Here is an 18,240-nt window from a genome sequence, read left to right on the forward strand (position 1 = left end):
TTGACACAACGGTATAACTCACACCATGCGTGCATGAGTACACCTATAAGAGTCAAAAAGAAGTCGATGTAAGGATTGGGGAGGGAACTATGGTCTCTCCCAATGACATTCTTTTGAGTGGTGTGTTCATAGGATGCAACCCAATCAGCCGCACTGTTCGCCTCTCGATAAATATGGATAGCCCGAAAAGCTGCAAGCCCTTCCACAATCTTATATATGTCCCGCAAGAATGGGTGCCCATCCAGGTGCCTGTGCCTGTTAACACTTTTCTGAATTCAATCGATCATCAGAGTCGCATCATCTTCAAGATGGATACAATCCGTTTCTAGAGCCAATTTGATAAAGATGATGCCCTTCCATGCAGCTTTCAACTCCACGGCACTAACTGTCTCATTGACGAAGTGTCAATGAAAGGACCCTCACAGTGATGGAGGAGTTCATCCTTCGTTCCGTGACATATGGTTGATGGTGAGAAAGGGGGTGCTCTTTCGAGTTATGCATGTATACCATGATGCGAACAGGGCGGTGGACTGGGTGGCAGCGTATGTTGCGAGCCATTCAGGAGACACTCTATGGGTTGGTGAGAATGGTTTGCCTGGTGCTTTCTGAGACCTTTTGTATGCATGCTCTTCTAGGTGTATCCGTACCCGTATAGTATGAAACATCCGCTTTAGTAAGAAAAAAAAGAAAAAAAAGAAAAAAAAAGAGAAAATGTCAACCTTCGGCTGCAACCAGCCTGGACTCATAATTCTTTTCATTGGCTCGAGTAAATAATACTGCTAATTCTCTTTACTACCTGATACTTCTTGTTAAATTACAACTGTTACAAGTTACTCTTTTATTTCAAAATAAGCTTAGCTAAGGGACAAGAATGGCATGTTAATCTTTTCTTTCCCATTTTGACATCAAATAACGGTTGTCAGTGTTGTCCGGCCCAGCAGAGCGCCCCACCGGCCCACTCCCAGCGTGACAAGTCTTACGGTGCGGACCGTGCGGTCCACCCTGCACTCACGTCCAACTCCCTCCCATGATAAAGTTTGTGGTGGGCTTTTTGCACCCGCACGATTGTCTCCTCTTTCTCTGAGATAAGGATGGCATTGCACGACATGATGTGTGGATAACAAGCTAAAGAAGAAATCCCAGGAGGATTCGACTTCTCGACAGTAGTAGATATGGATTGAAAGTGAAGATGCCTCTTTAGTGTTCGAGTTGGTGAAGTCACAGGATGTTCAATGCGAGTGAGCCTTTTGGATCCTGCTCTTCATCCAATTTTGGATGGATGTCTCCCATTCGAGTTCTTTCTTTAAAAACAATGGTTAAAGATTTATGAAATGATGGGGGAGTTGGCTACCCACAAATACGCAGGTATCTTTTAATAAACTCACCTCAATATCGAAGCACCGTCGTTTAATTTAAGGACATAATGGAACACGAGTCCGGTAACACAAATGGAGCCTATGATGTTCAGAACATAAATAAGAGAAATGAGAAACAAGTTTGAGAAGTAGGCAAATGGAGAAACACTCGAGAGTTGATAGAATTCTCAATATTATTTATTTATGCATGTATTCTGAAAAGATTCTTACACGTAAGCAGAAAATAAATGGGTGTTAAATTTTTGAGCAAGCTCGGACACTTCAACCATGCCAAAACGTGCAACAATGTTTTAACCAACTGTGGTAACTGTTGCTGCTGACAAATAATTAGCTTTGGGCACTATGACGAGAAGCGAGAATGATGCTAGAGAGCTCGATAGTCGGCTGTTTTGGCCAAAATTGAAGAAGGCAAGCAACACTCAGTCACTGCAGCCGACCTAAAATAGCATAGAGCAAAAAAATCTTCCGACCGAAACGTATCCAGCGAGGACCCTCCAATATCTATGCCAATGTGGTAATTATAGAATAGGAGGAGGTTAGGGCGTTTTTCTTTTTTACCTCCTCTACCTCCTCCTTTTTTGTGTATGTCCGATGGAAGAGCCTACTACCACCAGAGAATTAGGACATGTAGTTCGACCAGAAGTGATTGACTTCAATACGGCCTGAATATCAAGCGTGAATGCTTCGCACGTGAATAGCATCCTGCCTGTCACATCGGTGGAATTTTAATGATCACTAGATCTCCGGTTAGAATGCGGCCAACTATAGAAAGCTCATAATATGCAAGCTTAGCGGTATGACACATAGCCTGCCCAATGACCGTTCTTGATTTACCACATGGTGGTGTCCCGACTTGTTTTAATTGGTTGGACCTTTTGGTAAGCTATAGTTAGTTTAAAGACGTAACAGTAACCTTTTAAGATCCAGATGCACTTCAAACTAGAAATGATAGGGTGTGCTCCCTAGAACCGGTAGTAATGGGTTCAAAAATTGAAGTATAGGTTCTGTTTGCGATAAGCTTGATTTTGCCCTCCGTTAGTATCTTTAACCATCTGATCCCCTCAGGGTGGAATCGTTTCAGCAGCCTGAGACCATACTTCCATAAGTAGGTTTGCGTAAGCATTCCGAGAAATCAATTAGCGGAGCTGCGTCATGGGAAAGCATATTCTCTGTAGATGGAGCCAAGAATACTTGCAAAATAGCGGTATTCTCATGTTGTGCACAGCAACCTAACCTTCAGATATTAATTACCGAAATGAATATAAACCATGGCGATTCACCTCTTCTGCCTAACCAGCAACACTGGATGCTTAGATCCTCCCAAACAGGTAAACTGTTGGGGAATCCTAATTGACTCATACACTTCAATGGGCACTCGTATTCACTGAAATGGTGGACGAAGATGAGGGATGCGCCGGCTTTTAATATGCACCCCAGCAGCAGGATCTTGGCGTTCTGGGCTTCTGAATCTCGTCACTGATACTAATTAATTGGCCTCCGTTGGAATGGTGGTGATTTTGGTTCAGCATTCCTGATTCATCTGGAGACATGAGCCTACATTAAGTTAATGAGTCATAGCTTTCTTGGAAGATAAGAAAAAAAAATTAATATTAAGGTGAACATATAGAAGCCGATGAACAATAAATGTGTATGACCGTGTTCTTTTCATTTAGAAGGAATCATACACAACCATCTTACATGAGTCAATTTTGAGAATCTTAAAAGAAAAATACCATTAATTTGGATCCAATAACGGCAGTCCTTACATGAGATATAAGAAATTCATGCAAATCTATGATTCCCGTCCATTTGCACCTGTAATATATATAAGCTGCAAAAGTATCATCACTAGGTTGTTTACCAGCAGCAAGTTTATTTATAGGTGATGCTTTGGTTTAAAGTCTCATACATCTCTATTGTATGGTCAGCATTGCCAGCTAAATTTCCAAATTTACGATAATCGATATCTTGATAGCTAAGGCATTATTTAACACAATAATTGACAGCATAAGGATAGGTTAATTATTAATTGATAAATATTGAGTGAAATGGAAAAATATAGATCGAGATATGTAAAGAAAATATCTTTTCCTTGCCTTCACAATTGAAACCCTACCCGAGGCCTAACTTTCTACTTAGGGCCTATTTGGATGATTAGGCTAAAAATCCTATGGAATTCGTCGGTTGGGTCAATATAACCAGCAAAATCATAAGATTACGGGTTGGGCTAGGCCTATATTCATAAATACCCAATAGTAGCTTTGGAGTGGGCCGGCCTGAATCTCATATATAGAAAAAAAAAAGACCTTGCTAATTATCCAAACAGGCCCTTAGAGTTGCCCTCTTAAAATAGAGTCAAAACTTTACATAAATAAATTCACCACTCTAAAATAAAGAAGGGAAATTTCTTGAAATGGATTGTGTAAATGCTGTATGTTTGGTGCAAATGATACAATTAATAAGCTAGGTATAGAGATGAATGCTAAACTGGATATGTGGAGGAAGGCTTTTGAGGATATGGAACTGAAAGTCAGTAGATAGATTGGAAATATGGTACATTAAAAGAGGTTTAAATTGAACAGAAATGCAAAATAAGCGCCCCCCCCCCCCCCCCCCCCCCCAAAAAAAAAAAAAAAAACAAAAAAAAACAAAAAAAAAAAAACTATTCGTTACATTGAACCTATGTATACAAGAAAATGGAGAAAAATGATTTATCTAATATAACTAGAGTTTGACACATTACGCGGGGAGGTGCTTACAAAGTGATAGTCTGAGAGAGATGTTAGTAACTAATGACAAAATTCCATAAAATGTATACAAGTTCATAACAGAACATTGGTCAATAAGGAAAGTCCAACCATGGAACATTGAGGGACAGATGAACTCCAATATGACTTCAATACATTTCATTGTTATAAAGCTTGTACAATGTTGAGGATCATGGTGAAGCAATTTGTTTTGTTGACAATGATCGGCCACTGTTCTTTATCCTTATACCCGCTTTACATGTTTGGTATCAAAACCAAAGAATAGGTGAGACATTACACATGTACTATGCTGTCTGTTCTTAAATACTTAAATTTGATATCTATTTTAGTTCTAATATCGTGCTATGTAGATGCCATCCACATGATTCTACAACGTTACTCATGCTGCCCTCCATAAATGGAGAATGATCAATGGAGGTTATATGAAACCATGAGGCCTATTAACCAGTCTAGGATGTTCATATGGATAATGCTCTAATCATTATAGATGTAGATATGTATATTCATTGGTCTCCTAAGTCCTAGCTGTTCGCTTAAGTTTCATCTCAGCTGTTTGCTTCTTTGACCTAGGCATGCATTGCAATTCTGGGTCCAACTTCTGACTATTCTTGGACTAGCTTATGCAAGAACAAAATCAGCTGATCAACGTTTGAAGTTATTCTATGCTTCAAGAAATAATTCTGCCACACTTAATTACTCAATTATCATCGCAAGGGAGATTCAAATGAACGAAATAGAAATGTAGTTTTTTTAAAAAAAAAAATCAAGCAAGGAACTATAATACTGCATTCCATGAAATAATTTTGTCTCTCATCTTTGCTCCTTAGCTTTTAATTTGCCAAAATTGCCTTACACCTCTTAGTCTAAACTCTTTTCCACATCTAGGAGAACCTTGGAGGTATGTTTGCTACTGAAATTAGCTTAACATAAGTAACCATTATGTTTCCTTACCCATCAACCAGATTTTTAGCTTTTATAGCAGGCCTTGTCCAAGACTGCCTATTCCATGAATCTGAGACAAAAGGTTGCGTCATGTTGAGATCTACTCATACCTTGACTCATCAAAATAACCTCATACTGAATGGAGAAGCCATGTTACTTGTTTTTTCTTTTTTGGTGTTAGACCGGTGAGGATTTTATGACCAATCTTGATTAGCAGGGCATAGATAATAACATTAGACAGCATGCATTCCCATGTCCTATGCGAGACAGGTCCATGTGCAGCATGAAGATTATCTAGGTATGAAAATTGACTGAAGCATGAAAGGCAAAAGTGGAATAATAAGACTACTTTGAACTTTGAAGCACTTGCAAACATATATTCTTTAAAATCATTAAAGCTAAAGACTTACTATAGGAAGTCATTCATCACCATCTTTTGAACCCAATTTAAATATCTGTCCAATCGCTTCAAGTGCAGAAACATTCCAACTTTCAGCATGCCTAACAATCTGGAAAAAGAAAAACAGCTTCAAGCGATCATATCATTTAAACTGCATATATTACTTCCTCGGTACCAATTAACAAAGAGATATCTTTCTTTACATTAAAATTCTCGTCCAAATCATAGGTGGTTGTTCCTTTAATGCCAATGAGAGGCCTCCAAGGAAATTTTAAGTATGTTCTGCATGTCAAGGAGGGGAAAACATCAAATGTGAATTGGCTAACTATAGTTAGCTCACTAAATGCATAGATCTTTCGCAATTGATTATATCTTATATTTGATGAAGCTGGTTCTTTCAGAGGAAAGCTATAGGAAAGAGAAATATAAACATATATTATTAAAAAAAGGAGAAAATTACTCTACTACTCTGTGAAATGGGTCATAAAAGAGTTATTAATAAGGAATAACAAAATTTTTACCAAATAATGCGAATAATCCGAGAAACTAATGCAAGCAAAAGCATATCAACTTTTGCCAGAAACCTTTCATTAGTATCTCTTATCTCTCTTTCTAATAATATATTAAAACAATATCATTTGCTAGGCTCCCAACCATAAAACAGAGAGCATACTCTTAAATTGAAATGATACCGAGTCAGTGATGTTTAACTTGTTTACCGATATCATTTCTAGGACCAAGGTCTGATAGGTTGTACAAATGGAGAGCTGAAAAATATTAGGATAGTCCAAAATCAGGATGGGATTTCATCTATTACTAATAGATTTCTAAGGACAGATGAAATACATAATTAAGCACATTGAATTATAAGCAGTCATGAATCAAAGATTGCCAACCTTAGTGAGTTAATTAGATGGTAGCCCTTTAATTCACGATCAATTACAAGCCAATAGATGCACAAAAAGAGGGGTCCGCATTTTAGGAAAGAATGCAAAACATTTAAAATGTCAAATTGGCAAATTATATATGATAATTTGACGAGGGACTACAAAGAAAATGTAGTTATGGGTTCAGCCAATACATATGTAAGTAAATACAAGCCGTTGCCACCACAATGCTGAGAGTACCACCTGAGAATAACAAGATAGTAGAATATCTCAAATTTTCAGTAGCACTATCAAACTTCAGACTCTAATTTCATAATTGGCACTTGTAAGCTTAATGTATTTGCTTCATGAGTTGCAAGATACATAGGATTGTAACCTTAGAACCTTTGCACCTCAAGCATAATGATACCCTCAGCCAAAATGAACAGCTCAGTTTTCAGGGAACTTTTCGATATGATCTCCGCTAAATTATTTGTTTTATCCATCTGTTTATGCTATATCGTTTTTCCCTTAATCATGCAATGTGTCAGGATCCTCAGATTGAAATGATATATGTGATTCTATTAGTAAATAATACTCCAGAAAACATGACTCCACTTGACTGTACTACGATAGTTTATATCCATGCATGTAATTGAAATATTGCATAAAGAATAGAATAAGAACCCAATTCACATGACCACTATGGGCCTTTTGGATTTTTTTACAGGATTGGGCTGAAAATCCTATATGATTCATGGATTGGGCTAGTACAACCAGAAGAATCATAGGCTACAGGTTGGGCTAGGTCTACACTCATAAAATATCCAGGAATAGCTTTGAAGTGGGCCGGCCCAAATCCTGTAGAAAAAAAAAAGACCTCAACAGGTCTTTTTTTTCTCCCTGCAGGAATGGGCTGGGAAAGGTCTAGTTAACATAGGCTGGGCCAAGCTTTATATTATGTAATCCTAGAAATCTTGTTTCCAATATTGAGGATCCAATAGGATTATCCAAACAGGCCCTATAATGAAAAGTTTCCTGGTTATTAAATTGTCCTGAATATCCCTTTCAAGTCACATGTACCCTATATTTAACATTGCCAATGCTGGTCCCAAGTACAGAAGAAACAGGAGAGTTAACATAGGATTGACATCTAGTTGTAGAATATATGAAATTGATTCTCATTAAAAATAACCCTTTTCTTGAAAAAGATATTACCTGAAATTTTCCCTCAAAATTTCCTAGTCTCCAGTACTTTCCTAGGTTCTCCTCCTTTATCAGGATCCCAAATACCTAATGAATCAATCCCATGAGATCCTTTTTGGACAAAAGTAAGTGATACAAAACCAAGGAAGAGGCTAACCATCTGTTACATACGATGTTTAAATCCATAACCTAAAAGCAGCAAGTATAGAATGAAAAGGAATATCTAGGCACCTTAGTTTCCATGTTGCTAAAATGAAGTCCACTTCATCATGACTACCCTACAAAACAAAATAGCCAAAGATCAGAGTAATAATGAATAGATTATAATTTAACATTTTAAATTTTGCTCAAAAATGTGAACTCAAAAGCAAATTCATGCTTGTAAAGAACAATAGTGATTAGTATTAATAGGTGCCACTCTTACAATGATTAGTTACGGATGGCGGCCACAATAATATTAAACTTCTCCTCACAGTTAAGAGAAAAAGTGAGTATATATTGACTTTTGGACTTACAAATCTCATTATTCTTGCATGCTTGTTTGTGTGGCTGAGGAAGTGAAAGGGTCAAACACTTGGCCTTTAAAACATCAAAACAAGAAAATTTCTGGCAAATTTTAAGAACCACGATCCAGAACTGAAGTATTGGTATAGAAGTTAAACCTATTAAAGATTTTTACTCATTCGTTTTGTCCCATTTTAAATATATCAAACTATCAATTAACTTTCATTCTACTTGAATGAACAACGTAATTGTAGTCTGTGCATGATCAAATGTAAGCATAGCTAATACACACAATAAAGGTTTACATTTCCAAAATCTCTTAAGAATTTCTTAAATTTTGAAATAAAAATTTATTATGAAGCCTTCTATGAAAAAAAATTATTTCATGTCAATAACCCATTTTTTTAATAAAAATAATTTACCTATAGTTACATAAGCATTATCTCAATTTGATTGATTTTATTGCCTGGAGCATGATTATAAATGTATAATTAGGCAGGCAGAACATTTAACATATCAGTAGCTTCATCTATCTTTAGTAATATGATATGGTCAATTTTAATCTGGACAACTTTATTTTGCATGACGAAAGGGATGAATTCCTATTCCCATCATTTTCTCTAACTAAAAATACTGAAATCAGACACTGTATGAGGAAGTTATGCCCGTTGGCTGTTTAAAAACATGATTGAAGCATGATTTGTTAAATCATGTATGAGATCCAGTTCACAGCTACTCAAGGTGTTCAACTGATTCAGAAAGGTCCAGATGGCCTTTTTGGATCACTTACCTAATACATCAAATAGAGACAGGATGGACAATACAGGTAGCTTTCCGGTGACAAAATACAGGATAAGACAATGTAAATCAAGAATTTCCATCATTGATATTGATCCAACTATAGCAAAACAGACATGGGCCAAAAACAGAACTTGTTTGGATATCTCTAAGTCATAAAACAAATCAAATAAAATCATTTTATCTTCCCAAAAAGCATTATCCAGTTGTAAAAATTGATGCCGTGGTAAGAAACCTTAAAAACATTTTAGCTTTGCTATTTAGCAATTTTAGATACTGCATTTTAAGGTTAGTAGTGTGGAATTAGTATCAAGGCCTCATATCCCCTAAGTAGGCTTATGTCACAAATCAAAATTTCTTCTTCTTTTCATCTCACATTATAATTATCTGTGGTGCTTTAAATTTATATACTTCCAGATCTAAAAGTTTGCATGATAAACAACAGCTTTAATTTATGAAGTGGAGTCATATATACCTTCTCAATCTTTTCTAGTTTGAGAGATGGATGATCAAAAAAAGGCACGAGCAACTCCAGATTCTGTGAATATTGAGCTTTACCTAGATAGGACAAGAACTCAATATTAGTTTTCAAATAACTTTATTCATAGAGGAGATGCAATTAATTGGTTTCCTTCAGATGGATTACTACTCAAATTGAGTATTCTAAAATCTTCTTTGTCAAAGATTATGAAAAAAGATCTCATTAAATTCAACATATGTAACATAGTGAAATTTTCTGAGAAGTATCACATCTACTAGTTGACAAAAGTAGAACCCCAGATTTTTTTTTCGTGACCTCACCAATCCAAATTCAGGATTTACTTTTATACAAGAATAAATCACCATATTTCAAGCATCTTTACGTTAGCCTTTTACCATTTCATCTTTATTAATTTATGTCTCTAATTCTGAGTTTTAACTCTCAAGCACTTACAGCCCAACTTGAGCAAACATAATTAATGGGTCCATTTCCATTGCTTTCATTGTATTCAACAACCAAGTAAATAGTTCGTTCCTCCATCACTTTGTCCCTAACTGGAGCTACTATAGTGTTTTTTGAATGAATCGAATGTAAACTTAATAGGTCCCAGTCAAAGCTGAATTACAATTGCGAAAGTAATAGTATTCTCTTCGGGTGAGAATGTACCGCAAGTAGTTGTATAGAAATTTTGCTTGCCTTTATTCACGCATTCGGCAGAATTTAAATAGACAATGGATAACAACCTCTCCTAAACTTACAACCATAGTTTCCTAGAATAAAGACTCTGACTGCAAAATAATAGCTAACAAACAACAAAATAATAGCTAACAAATACTCGACTTATTCTACGCATGTGAACGTTAGAATGTGAACGTTATCCAGCAGACTGGATCAATTCTTCGATTAAAACTGCAACAGTCTTGGATGACCAAGTCTTCCAACAGAACTGCAGCTAGCTTGGACCGGGTCTTCTTCATTAGTCCCCATGCGTGTCATGCACGACGTTCCCTCACTCCCTATTATACTTGCGATTCTTTATGGGTGTGCATTGGGTCCGCCTTGGCCTATCAATACCCCCCTCTTTCAGTGGATCCTTGTCCTCAAGGTCCATAGGTGGAAACTTGTCCCTCAGCTCCTTAGTATTTTCCCAGGTAGCATCCTCTGCAGGGAGTCTTTGCTATTTAACCAAGCTCTCCTCAACAAACTTCGAGCCTTTCTTCACCCAGCAAGTATCCAGCAAAGCTTCCGGCGCCAGCACGATTTCTCCTTCATCAGTAATAGGTGGCAAGTCAATACTAGTTGCACTAACTTCGCCCAACTTCCTTTTAAGCAAGGACACGTGAAAAACAGGATGAACACGGGACCCCTCTGGAAGTTTGAGCTTATAAGCTACCTTACCCACTCGCTTTTCAATCGGATATGGCCCATAAAATCGGCTAGCTAGTTTTTGATATGCCCGTTTAAAAACTGTTTGCTGCCGATAAGGATGCAGCTTGAGGAAAACCAAATCCCACTCTTGGAACTCCACGTCGCGCCTCTTGGAATCAGCTATTTGTTTCATGCGGTTATTGGCTGCATGCAAATTTTCCTTCAATTGTTGCAGCAATACATCACGGGAGGAAAGGCTTTGGTCCACTTCGTGGACTAGAGATTGGCCCACTTGGTAGTGCGGAATGGTTGGGGGCAGCCGACCATACAGAGCTTGGAAGGGGGTCATTCCTGTGGATGAGTGATAGGTTGTATTATACCAGAATTCGGCCCATGGAAGAAGAGAATTCCATTTTCGTGGCTGTTGATGTACCAAACAGCGAAGGTATTGTTCCAAGCACCTATCTACGACTTCTGATTGTCCGTCCGTCTGCAGGTGATAGGTGGAACTCATTTTAAGCTGTGTTCCTGATAACTTGAAGAATTCGCGCCAAAAATTGCTAATAAAAATGGGGTCGCGATCACTTATGATAGATCTGGGCATACCGTGGAGTTTAACCACTCCCTCCACAAATTTTTCAGCCACGGTCTTTGCGGTAAATGGATGAGTCAAAGCCAAAAAATGTGTAGACTTACTAAGGCGATCCACCACCACTAAGATGGTATCCTTGCCGTTGGATGGGGGAAGACCCTCAATAAAATCCATAGTGATGCTCGTTTCGTTCGGCTTGGAAAGCCTCACTTCACTTTATCCCATACTTGGCATGGAATGGGTAGTGGCTGGAGGAGACCTGCTGGTGACAACGTTTCTGCCTTAGCTCACTGACAAACATCACAAGAGGAGACATAGTTGTGCACCGTGTGATACATCGACGGCCAATAGAATTGTTGGGCAAGTCTTTTGAATGTCCGCAGCACACCAGAGTGACCACCACATTGTGAATCATGAAATTCCCTTAAAAGTTGGTGGATTATGGGCGAGTTGGGAGGCACTACCACTCGGTTTTTATATAAAATCAATCCATCACGCCATGTGTAAGGAGCCCCTGGTTTCTCAGTGGCTAACTTGCCATTAAGAAAACCGCGGCCGTGGCCTTAATATCATCCCATAATTGGGCCTGCAAAAAAGACAATGCATTAATAATTGGGCCGCCTACCACTCGTGAGAGTGCATCTGCTGCGCCATTTTCTCGGCCCGGCTTATAAAGTATTTCATAATCATAACCCAACAGCTTTGCCACCCATTTCTGTTGCTCTGGTGTGACCATGCGTTGCTCCAATAAATACTTGAGGCTTCGTTGATCCGTCTGAATATAGAACCTTCGACCTAGCAGGTATGGTCGCCAAGTTCGTATGGCTTCAATGATGGCTAGCATCTCCTTGGCGTATGTGGATCACGATAGTTTTGAAACTCCCAGGGTCCGGCTCATGAAGGCAATTGGTTTGTCTTGTTGAGTTAGAACCGCGCCAATTCCCTCTCCTGAAGCATCAGATTCAATAACAAATGGCTCATTAAAGTTAGGCATAGCAAGAGTAGTAGAGGTCATAGCCTGTTTGAGCAAAGTGAAAGCTGTCTCAGCTTCATCTATCCACCCGAACTGCCGCTTCTTCAACAGATTAGTGAGTGGTCGCGCCAATATTCCATAATTACGAACAAGTTTTCGGTAGTAGCCTGTAAGACCTAAGAAACCACGCAATTCTGAAATATTAGTAGGTCTAGGCCAATCTAGCATTGCCTTAATTTTGCCTTGGTCTACTTTTACCCCTTGATGAGTAACAATGTGACCCAAATATTCCAACTCCTGTTGACCGAAGGCACATTTGCTGATCTTAATAAAAAATTGGTGATGCCTTAATATTTCAAAAGCTTGTTGAACATGTTCAAGATGCATAGTCCAATTGGGGCTATAAATTAAAATGTCATCAAAAAAGACCAATACAAATTTACGCAGATAAGGGCGAAATATGGAATTCATAGTGGCCTGAAAAGTAGAGGGTGCATTGCAAAGACCAAAAGGCATAACTAAATACTCATAATGACCATTGTGGGTACGAAAAGCAGTTTTATGGATATCATTTGGGTGTACTCGTACCTGATGGTAGCCGACCCTTAAATCTAATTTTGTAAAATAGGATGCGCCATGAAGTTCATCTAGCATATCATCGACCATTGGGATAGGAAATTGATCTTTGATAGTAACGAAATTAAGGGCCCGATAATCAGTGCAAAAGCGCCATGTACCATCCTTCTTTTTAACCAACAGGACAGGTGTTGAAAAGGGACTGGTACTTGATCTTATAAGCCCCAATTTTAACATGTCTTGAACTTGTTTTTCAATCTCAGTTTTTTGAAAATAGGCGGGTCGCACATTGATTGGCTCTGTGCCTTCTTTAAGAGGAATGCAGTGGTCAACCTCCCTCTTTGGTGGTAATTGCGTTGGTTCTTGAAAAATGTCGGCATAAGCCTCCAATACTAGCTGCATATCCGATTGAACGTCCTGCCGTGGTACTTCTTCGAGTGACTGCAAACAAATTGCAAACATGGAACTCCCTTGTCTCAATTCTTTAGAGACCACCTTCAGAGATGCAGCTTGAATGAACTGCGCATCAGTTCCTTGTAATCTTCGAGCTTGATTCTCCCATTGGAATTCCATTGTCATTTTTTTCCAATTACAGACAACCGAACCCAATTGCTCCAGCCACTGTATACCCAATACTAAGTCTAAACCAGTTAGTGGTAAAGAATAGAGGGTGAGGAAAAAAGGGATACCCTGAAGGAGGACATGCACGTTCTCAAATCTTCCCTGGCATTGCAATCGATTTCCATTAGCAACCCGCACCGTGAATGGCTCGATAGGAGCCACGGGTAAGTGAAGCAAACTAGCCACCTTTTCACTAATAAAATTATGGGTAGAGCCGCTGTCAATGAGCACAACCACTTTATGATGCCCGACTCTAGCCGTGACCCGCATTGTTCTGGAGGTGGACCATCCAGTCAACGCATGAAAGGATATCTCTGGTTCGGGCTGAAGATCGGATGTAGGCTTTCCTGCAACCTCGTCAGTAAATTCTTCACACATAATGTTGCCCGTACTAGTGCTTCCTTCAAGTAGTAAGAGTTGCAGCCCTCTGCACTTGTGTCCCACAGTGAACTTGTCATTGCAATTAAAGCAAAGACCTTAATCTCTTCTTTTCTGCATTTCTTCCTATGTTAGGCGCTTCACTGGGAATGCTGGTTTGGATCTCGTCGGAGTTGAAATGTCCAGCTGCGGTCGGCTAAGTTGAGGTGGCCGTGTAAATCTTCGTTGGCGCAGAAGTTGGTCGTCTCGCATGCGGGCAAGGCTGATAGCCTCCTTCAAGGCTTAAACATCCGGATGCCTTCTGCTATTTCGGGCTTGAGACCTCTCATGAAAGTTCCCACCAATGCCTTCTGCGTCCACCCATGCACTTGGTTGCCCAGTCTCTCAAACTCTTTCTGGTAGTCTTGCAAGGAGCCCACCTGTTTGACCCGTGAAAGTGCCTCATCAAAATTCTCACATTCGGTTGGTCCGAATCGAGCCCATAGTTCTTCCTCAAAAATGGTCCAGGTCACCGCTCGCCCTTCCTCCTTGTATGCTCGGCGCAGCCACTGCCACCATTGGTTGGCTTCCCCTTCCAGATGGAACGAAGCCAAGGAGACTTTTTGTGCTTCAGTAGAGCCTTGGTACTCAAAGAATTGCTCTACGCGGTTGAACCACTCAGTGGGGTCATTGCCAGAGTATCTTGGAAACTCAAGTTTGGCCATCTTTGAAGAGGAGATCTGCCTTCTTCCGTCCGTGTCATCTCTGTTTTCTTCCCTGTTGCTGCGAGAATGACCATCTCGGTTATTGTTGATGTTGCTGGAGCCTTCCTTGTTGGAAAACAAAGCCTCGGACAGTCGGTTGATGGTCCCCTCGAGTTGGTGTAGCTTGTCAGCAACTCCCAGCTCCATTCGGTTGATGCCATCTTGAAGTCCTCCAAGCCCTGCTTCTAATCTCTCGATCCTCTCCTTGTTAGTTGCCATTGTAACCCTGGCTTTGATACCAATAATAGGTCCCAGTCAAAGCTGAATTACAATTGCGAAAGTAATAGTATTCTCTTCAGGTGAGAATGTACCGCAAGTAGTTGGATAGAAATTTTGCTTGCCTTTATTCACGCATTCGGCAGAATTTAAATAGACAATGGATAACAACCTCTCCTAAACTTATGACCATAGTTTCCTAGAATAAAGACTCTGACTGCAAAATAATAGCTAACAAACAACAAAATAATAGCTAACAAACACTCGACTTATTCTACGCATGTGAACGTTATCCAGCAGACTGGATCAATTCTTCCATTAAAACTGCAACGTGTTTTGGATGACCAAGTCTTCCAACAGAACTGCAGCTAGCTTGGACCAGGTCTTCTTCATTAGTCCCCATGCATGCCATGCACGACGTTCCCTCACTCCCTATTATACTTGCAATTCTTTATGGTTGTGCGTTGGGTCCACCTTGGCCTATCAAAACTACACATAGGATAGCTCTGTGGAGATAAAGTCATGGAGGAATAATTTGAGGTAGGTTACAGTGATTCACTACCTGGAACTGATTACCAGCTTACCTGGGCTCCTCTTTTGCCTATAGTTGCCTTTGCCAGAAATTTCTAACTTATAGAGGGTTGGCATCAGGTTGAAAATCAATTATAACATGTTCTTAGAAGGAATGATACCCATCCATCAATGCAATCACATATAGATGGGACGAGGATTGTCGGTTAAAATGTCAAGGCTACATAATATATATGTAAATACATATATGGACGTACCAGACAATCTATTCATTAGTTCACCTTGCTGAAGTTGGGCTTTAGCCTACATAGAAATGGTAGGCAACTCATGCTAGGACAAATATCTGGTTTATTAATATTGCTATATCTGCTTCAGAATCCACCTCTTGAAATTGCTTCCTAAGCACTCCCATACCTGAACCTGGTCTCGCATCTATTTTCAAATCAAGTAGCTAAAAACAAAAAGCTACACGAACAATGAAATTGGGCATCAAAATTCTTATTAGCTTAGGTGTTACAAAGGGGAAGTGTTGGGATGCATTGTTGATTATCTGGGAAACCAATCTTCAGAAATATATATGAAATCTTCCTTCTAAAGTCTCCTTGTTTTCTTTTTCTCCTTTATTTGCCAAGGTATGTTATACTTTCATCCAAATGGAGACATTACTTGATAGCAGCATTTTGCACTACACTGAAGGGATTTTAAACTGCCAATATAAATTGAAGAATATATCGACAAATAAAAGCAACACATAAAAGTATACATTCTTACCACGGAATTTAATAGTAGGATCTTCAAATAAGCAATCCTCAGCGTATATATCTGAATTGAAATTCCCTGATGTTTAGAGATAACAATGAAGGTTAGTTGCCAGCTTACAGTATGAATGATCAAATATTACGTTCAAATTCTTTCTGAGAATTGATTGTAGAGAATGAATGGTTCAATGTGGGTTACCACAAATAAGAGTAGTATGCATATTCATACATCCAGCTCCTGATGGTTATAGTTAGAGTACTATGATAATGATCAAACAATATAAATAGGGGCAGGAAGCAGTCTACAAGTTTTTCTTCTTCATGGATTCGAAGGTACCCTTCTTGATTCCCATGACCTATTGCAAGCTCGTCATTTCAACTTCAGCATTTTCCATTCTCGTTTACATCGTTTCCATCGTAAAGTTCCTCTGCATCTCTGGTCTTCTGATAATTGCCTCTAATACATCCAAATTCTCACTCTGGCATTCTCATGTCTTCTTAAAATCAGAAATCAGCTTCCAATGCTCTCTCCTCCAATCTTACTTTAGATCAGATGATTCAAAAGTTGCTATGCAAAATTTTTGTTACTAAACCTATTATCAGAAACTATTCTTTTCCCACTTCCTCTACCATTCCCCCTTGATAGCGAACTATTAAAACACCAGCATCACCGTGATCCCTTGTAATGCCCAATTGTCCTCATGCTCCTGCAGTTGCTTCCAAGAATTAAATAAGTAACCTAGCCCATTACCTGTAAGGAAATAAGCGCGATCGTAGTCAGACTTTAGAATTTGAACAACATCATCTACACCGCGAGCCAGAGACACCTCTCGTCCAATCCTTGATTCATCTCTGTCAAACACCGGGAATTCTACGATCAGCTTATAAAGATCGAGGACAACAGAAAAGGATCAAGAAAGGAGACGGTACGAGGAGGCCGACCTCCGTTTATCGGGAGAGAAGAGCCGGAGGAGCTCGGTGACTCCGCCGACCGCTATCTTTAGCAGCGGCGGAGCCCCACTGCCACCTCGTGGCCTGGAGAAGCATCGGAGGGAGCGAATTCCCTCGAGGTGAGCGCGGCGAAACCCTAGTGAAGGCGAGGAAGGAAGAGAAATATATACATAGGGGGAAAGGGACGAGCGGCTAAGCCGGCGGACATCGTGGGGGAAGAAGGGCGGCGGTCGCGCAGCGGTCCAGATTGCCGCCATGCCCGCGTTTATATGGATTGCAGTCCGCGAGGAGGCATAACATCTCGCAGTCGAGCGGACTGGGTTAAAACCGGACGACCGGATGACTCGTGCGTGCGCGGCACGCGAGAGTTTTGGGGGACTCCAACCCAGCGCGGAGTCGGCGAAAACAAAAGTGCACGCCACGTGAGGTACATGCGACTGATTCAATGGATGGCGTTGACCCATGCAAGAGACAAAAATATTTTTTTAAAATAATAAAATTTATTTAAATAAATAATTGTTAATATATTTTTAAGAATTACGTAACAACATGTATTGTTCATAATATTTTTTTTATTAGTATGACTCTATATAATTTATATAATTTTTTATTAATATATTTTTTTAAAAAAAATTTAGGGATCACATAACAATTTATATTGGCCAATAATATTTTTTTTTGTTAGTATAATTTTATATCAGACTATATTATTTTTCTTATATGAAGTTTATATAGGAATACGTATACTCCTGAGATGTATCAAATATGATGGAATAGAAAAATAAAATCACTTTTCTCACTTTTTTTTCCTTATTTTTCTATTCTTCTATAAATATTTTAATAATAATAAATTTTATAGCAATCGAGCGTACGTTTTTCTTTTTTTTTGTGTGTGTACAACGATGGCTCACATCCTACGGGTATGAATGCAGCTAATAAACTCAAAAAATTAAACGTGTAGGCCGTCCAAATAAAACCATTAGAATGTTGAGCGGCTCAACTTGAGCCACATAAGAGACAACACAATCAACAGCTTCATTTATCTTCCTGTAAATATGTGTGGCCTGATGAGATGTGCATGGAAGACACCAACAACAAAAGCATGAGCAGTTCAACACGCCTCACCCTGTCACACATGGTTATATTGAAGGGGTGGTGCTACATGATACAATAGAATAGAATAGATTTTTCG

At 39.2% G+C, this 18,240-nt stretch overlaps 1 protein-coding gene across 20 annotated transcripts; it reads right to left on the minus strand.

Annotated features, from left to right (window-relative positions):
- Window positions 1-1,513: 1,513 nt before the first annotated feature.
- On the minus strand, window positions 1,514-17,609 carry LOC103723761 (adenine phosphoribosyltransferase-like protein, putative (DUF2358)). Of its 20 annotated transcripts, none has more exons than XR_015982238.2 (9): window positions 17,040-17,589; window positions 16,849-16,949; window positions 16,111-16,176; window positions 9,336-9,418; window positions 7,790-7,836; window positions 5,690-5,768; window positions 5,497-5,595; window positions 3,110-3,191; window positions 1,514-2,916 (listed from the first exon to the last, which is right to left on the minus strand). XR_015982238.2 is itself a non-coding variant. In XM_008814780.6 (8 exons), the coding sequence occupies exons 1-7, from the start codon at window positions 17,510-17,512 to the stop codon at window positions 5,506-5,508; spliced, it is 939 nt and encodes a 312-aa protein (XP_008813002.4). In that variant the 5' UTR covers window positions 17,513-17,584; the 3' UTR covers window positions 1,514-2,916; window positions 5,497-5,505. The 20 variants fall into 20 exon arrangements, 11 of the variants coding, with proteins under 11 accessions (XP_008813002.4, XP_008813005.4, XP_008813006.4 ...); XR_606695.6 differs by having other exon boundaries at window positions 3,143-3,207; XR_015982233.2 differs by having other exon boundaries at window positions 3,110-3,207.
- Between the last annotated feature and the right edge of the window lie 631 nt (window positions 17,610-18,240).

The sequence above is a fragment of the Phoenix dactylifera genome, chromosome 1, assembly GCF_051530095.1.
Source record: "Phoenix dactylifera cultivar Ajwa chromosome 1, Ajwa_hap1_PhDact_Kaust_v1.1, whole genome shotgun sequence".
Lineage (NCBI taxonomy): Eukaryota > Viridiplantae > Streptophyta > Magnoliopsida > Arecales > Arecaceae > Phoenix > Phoenix dactylifera.

Excerpts from the sequence above, each read along its gene's own strand:
- LOC103723761 (XM_088721000.2), bottom strand. The coding sequence starts at position 17,512 with ATGGGTCAACGCCATCCATTGAATCAGTCGCATGTACCTCACGTGGCG. Across the intron at positions 16,950-17,039 it reads TTCTCTCCCGATAAACGGAG|AGATGAATCAAGGATTGGAC; the intron begins GTCGGCCTCCTC and ends GGTGTTTGACAG. Across the intron at positions 16,177-16,848 it reads TCGCGCTTATTTCCTTACAG|GGAATTTCAATTCAGATATA; the intron begins GTAATGGGCTAG and ends TCTAAACATCAG.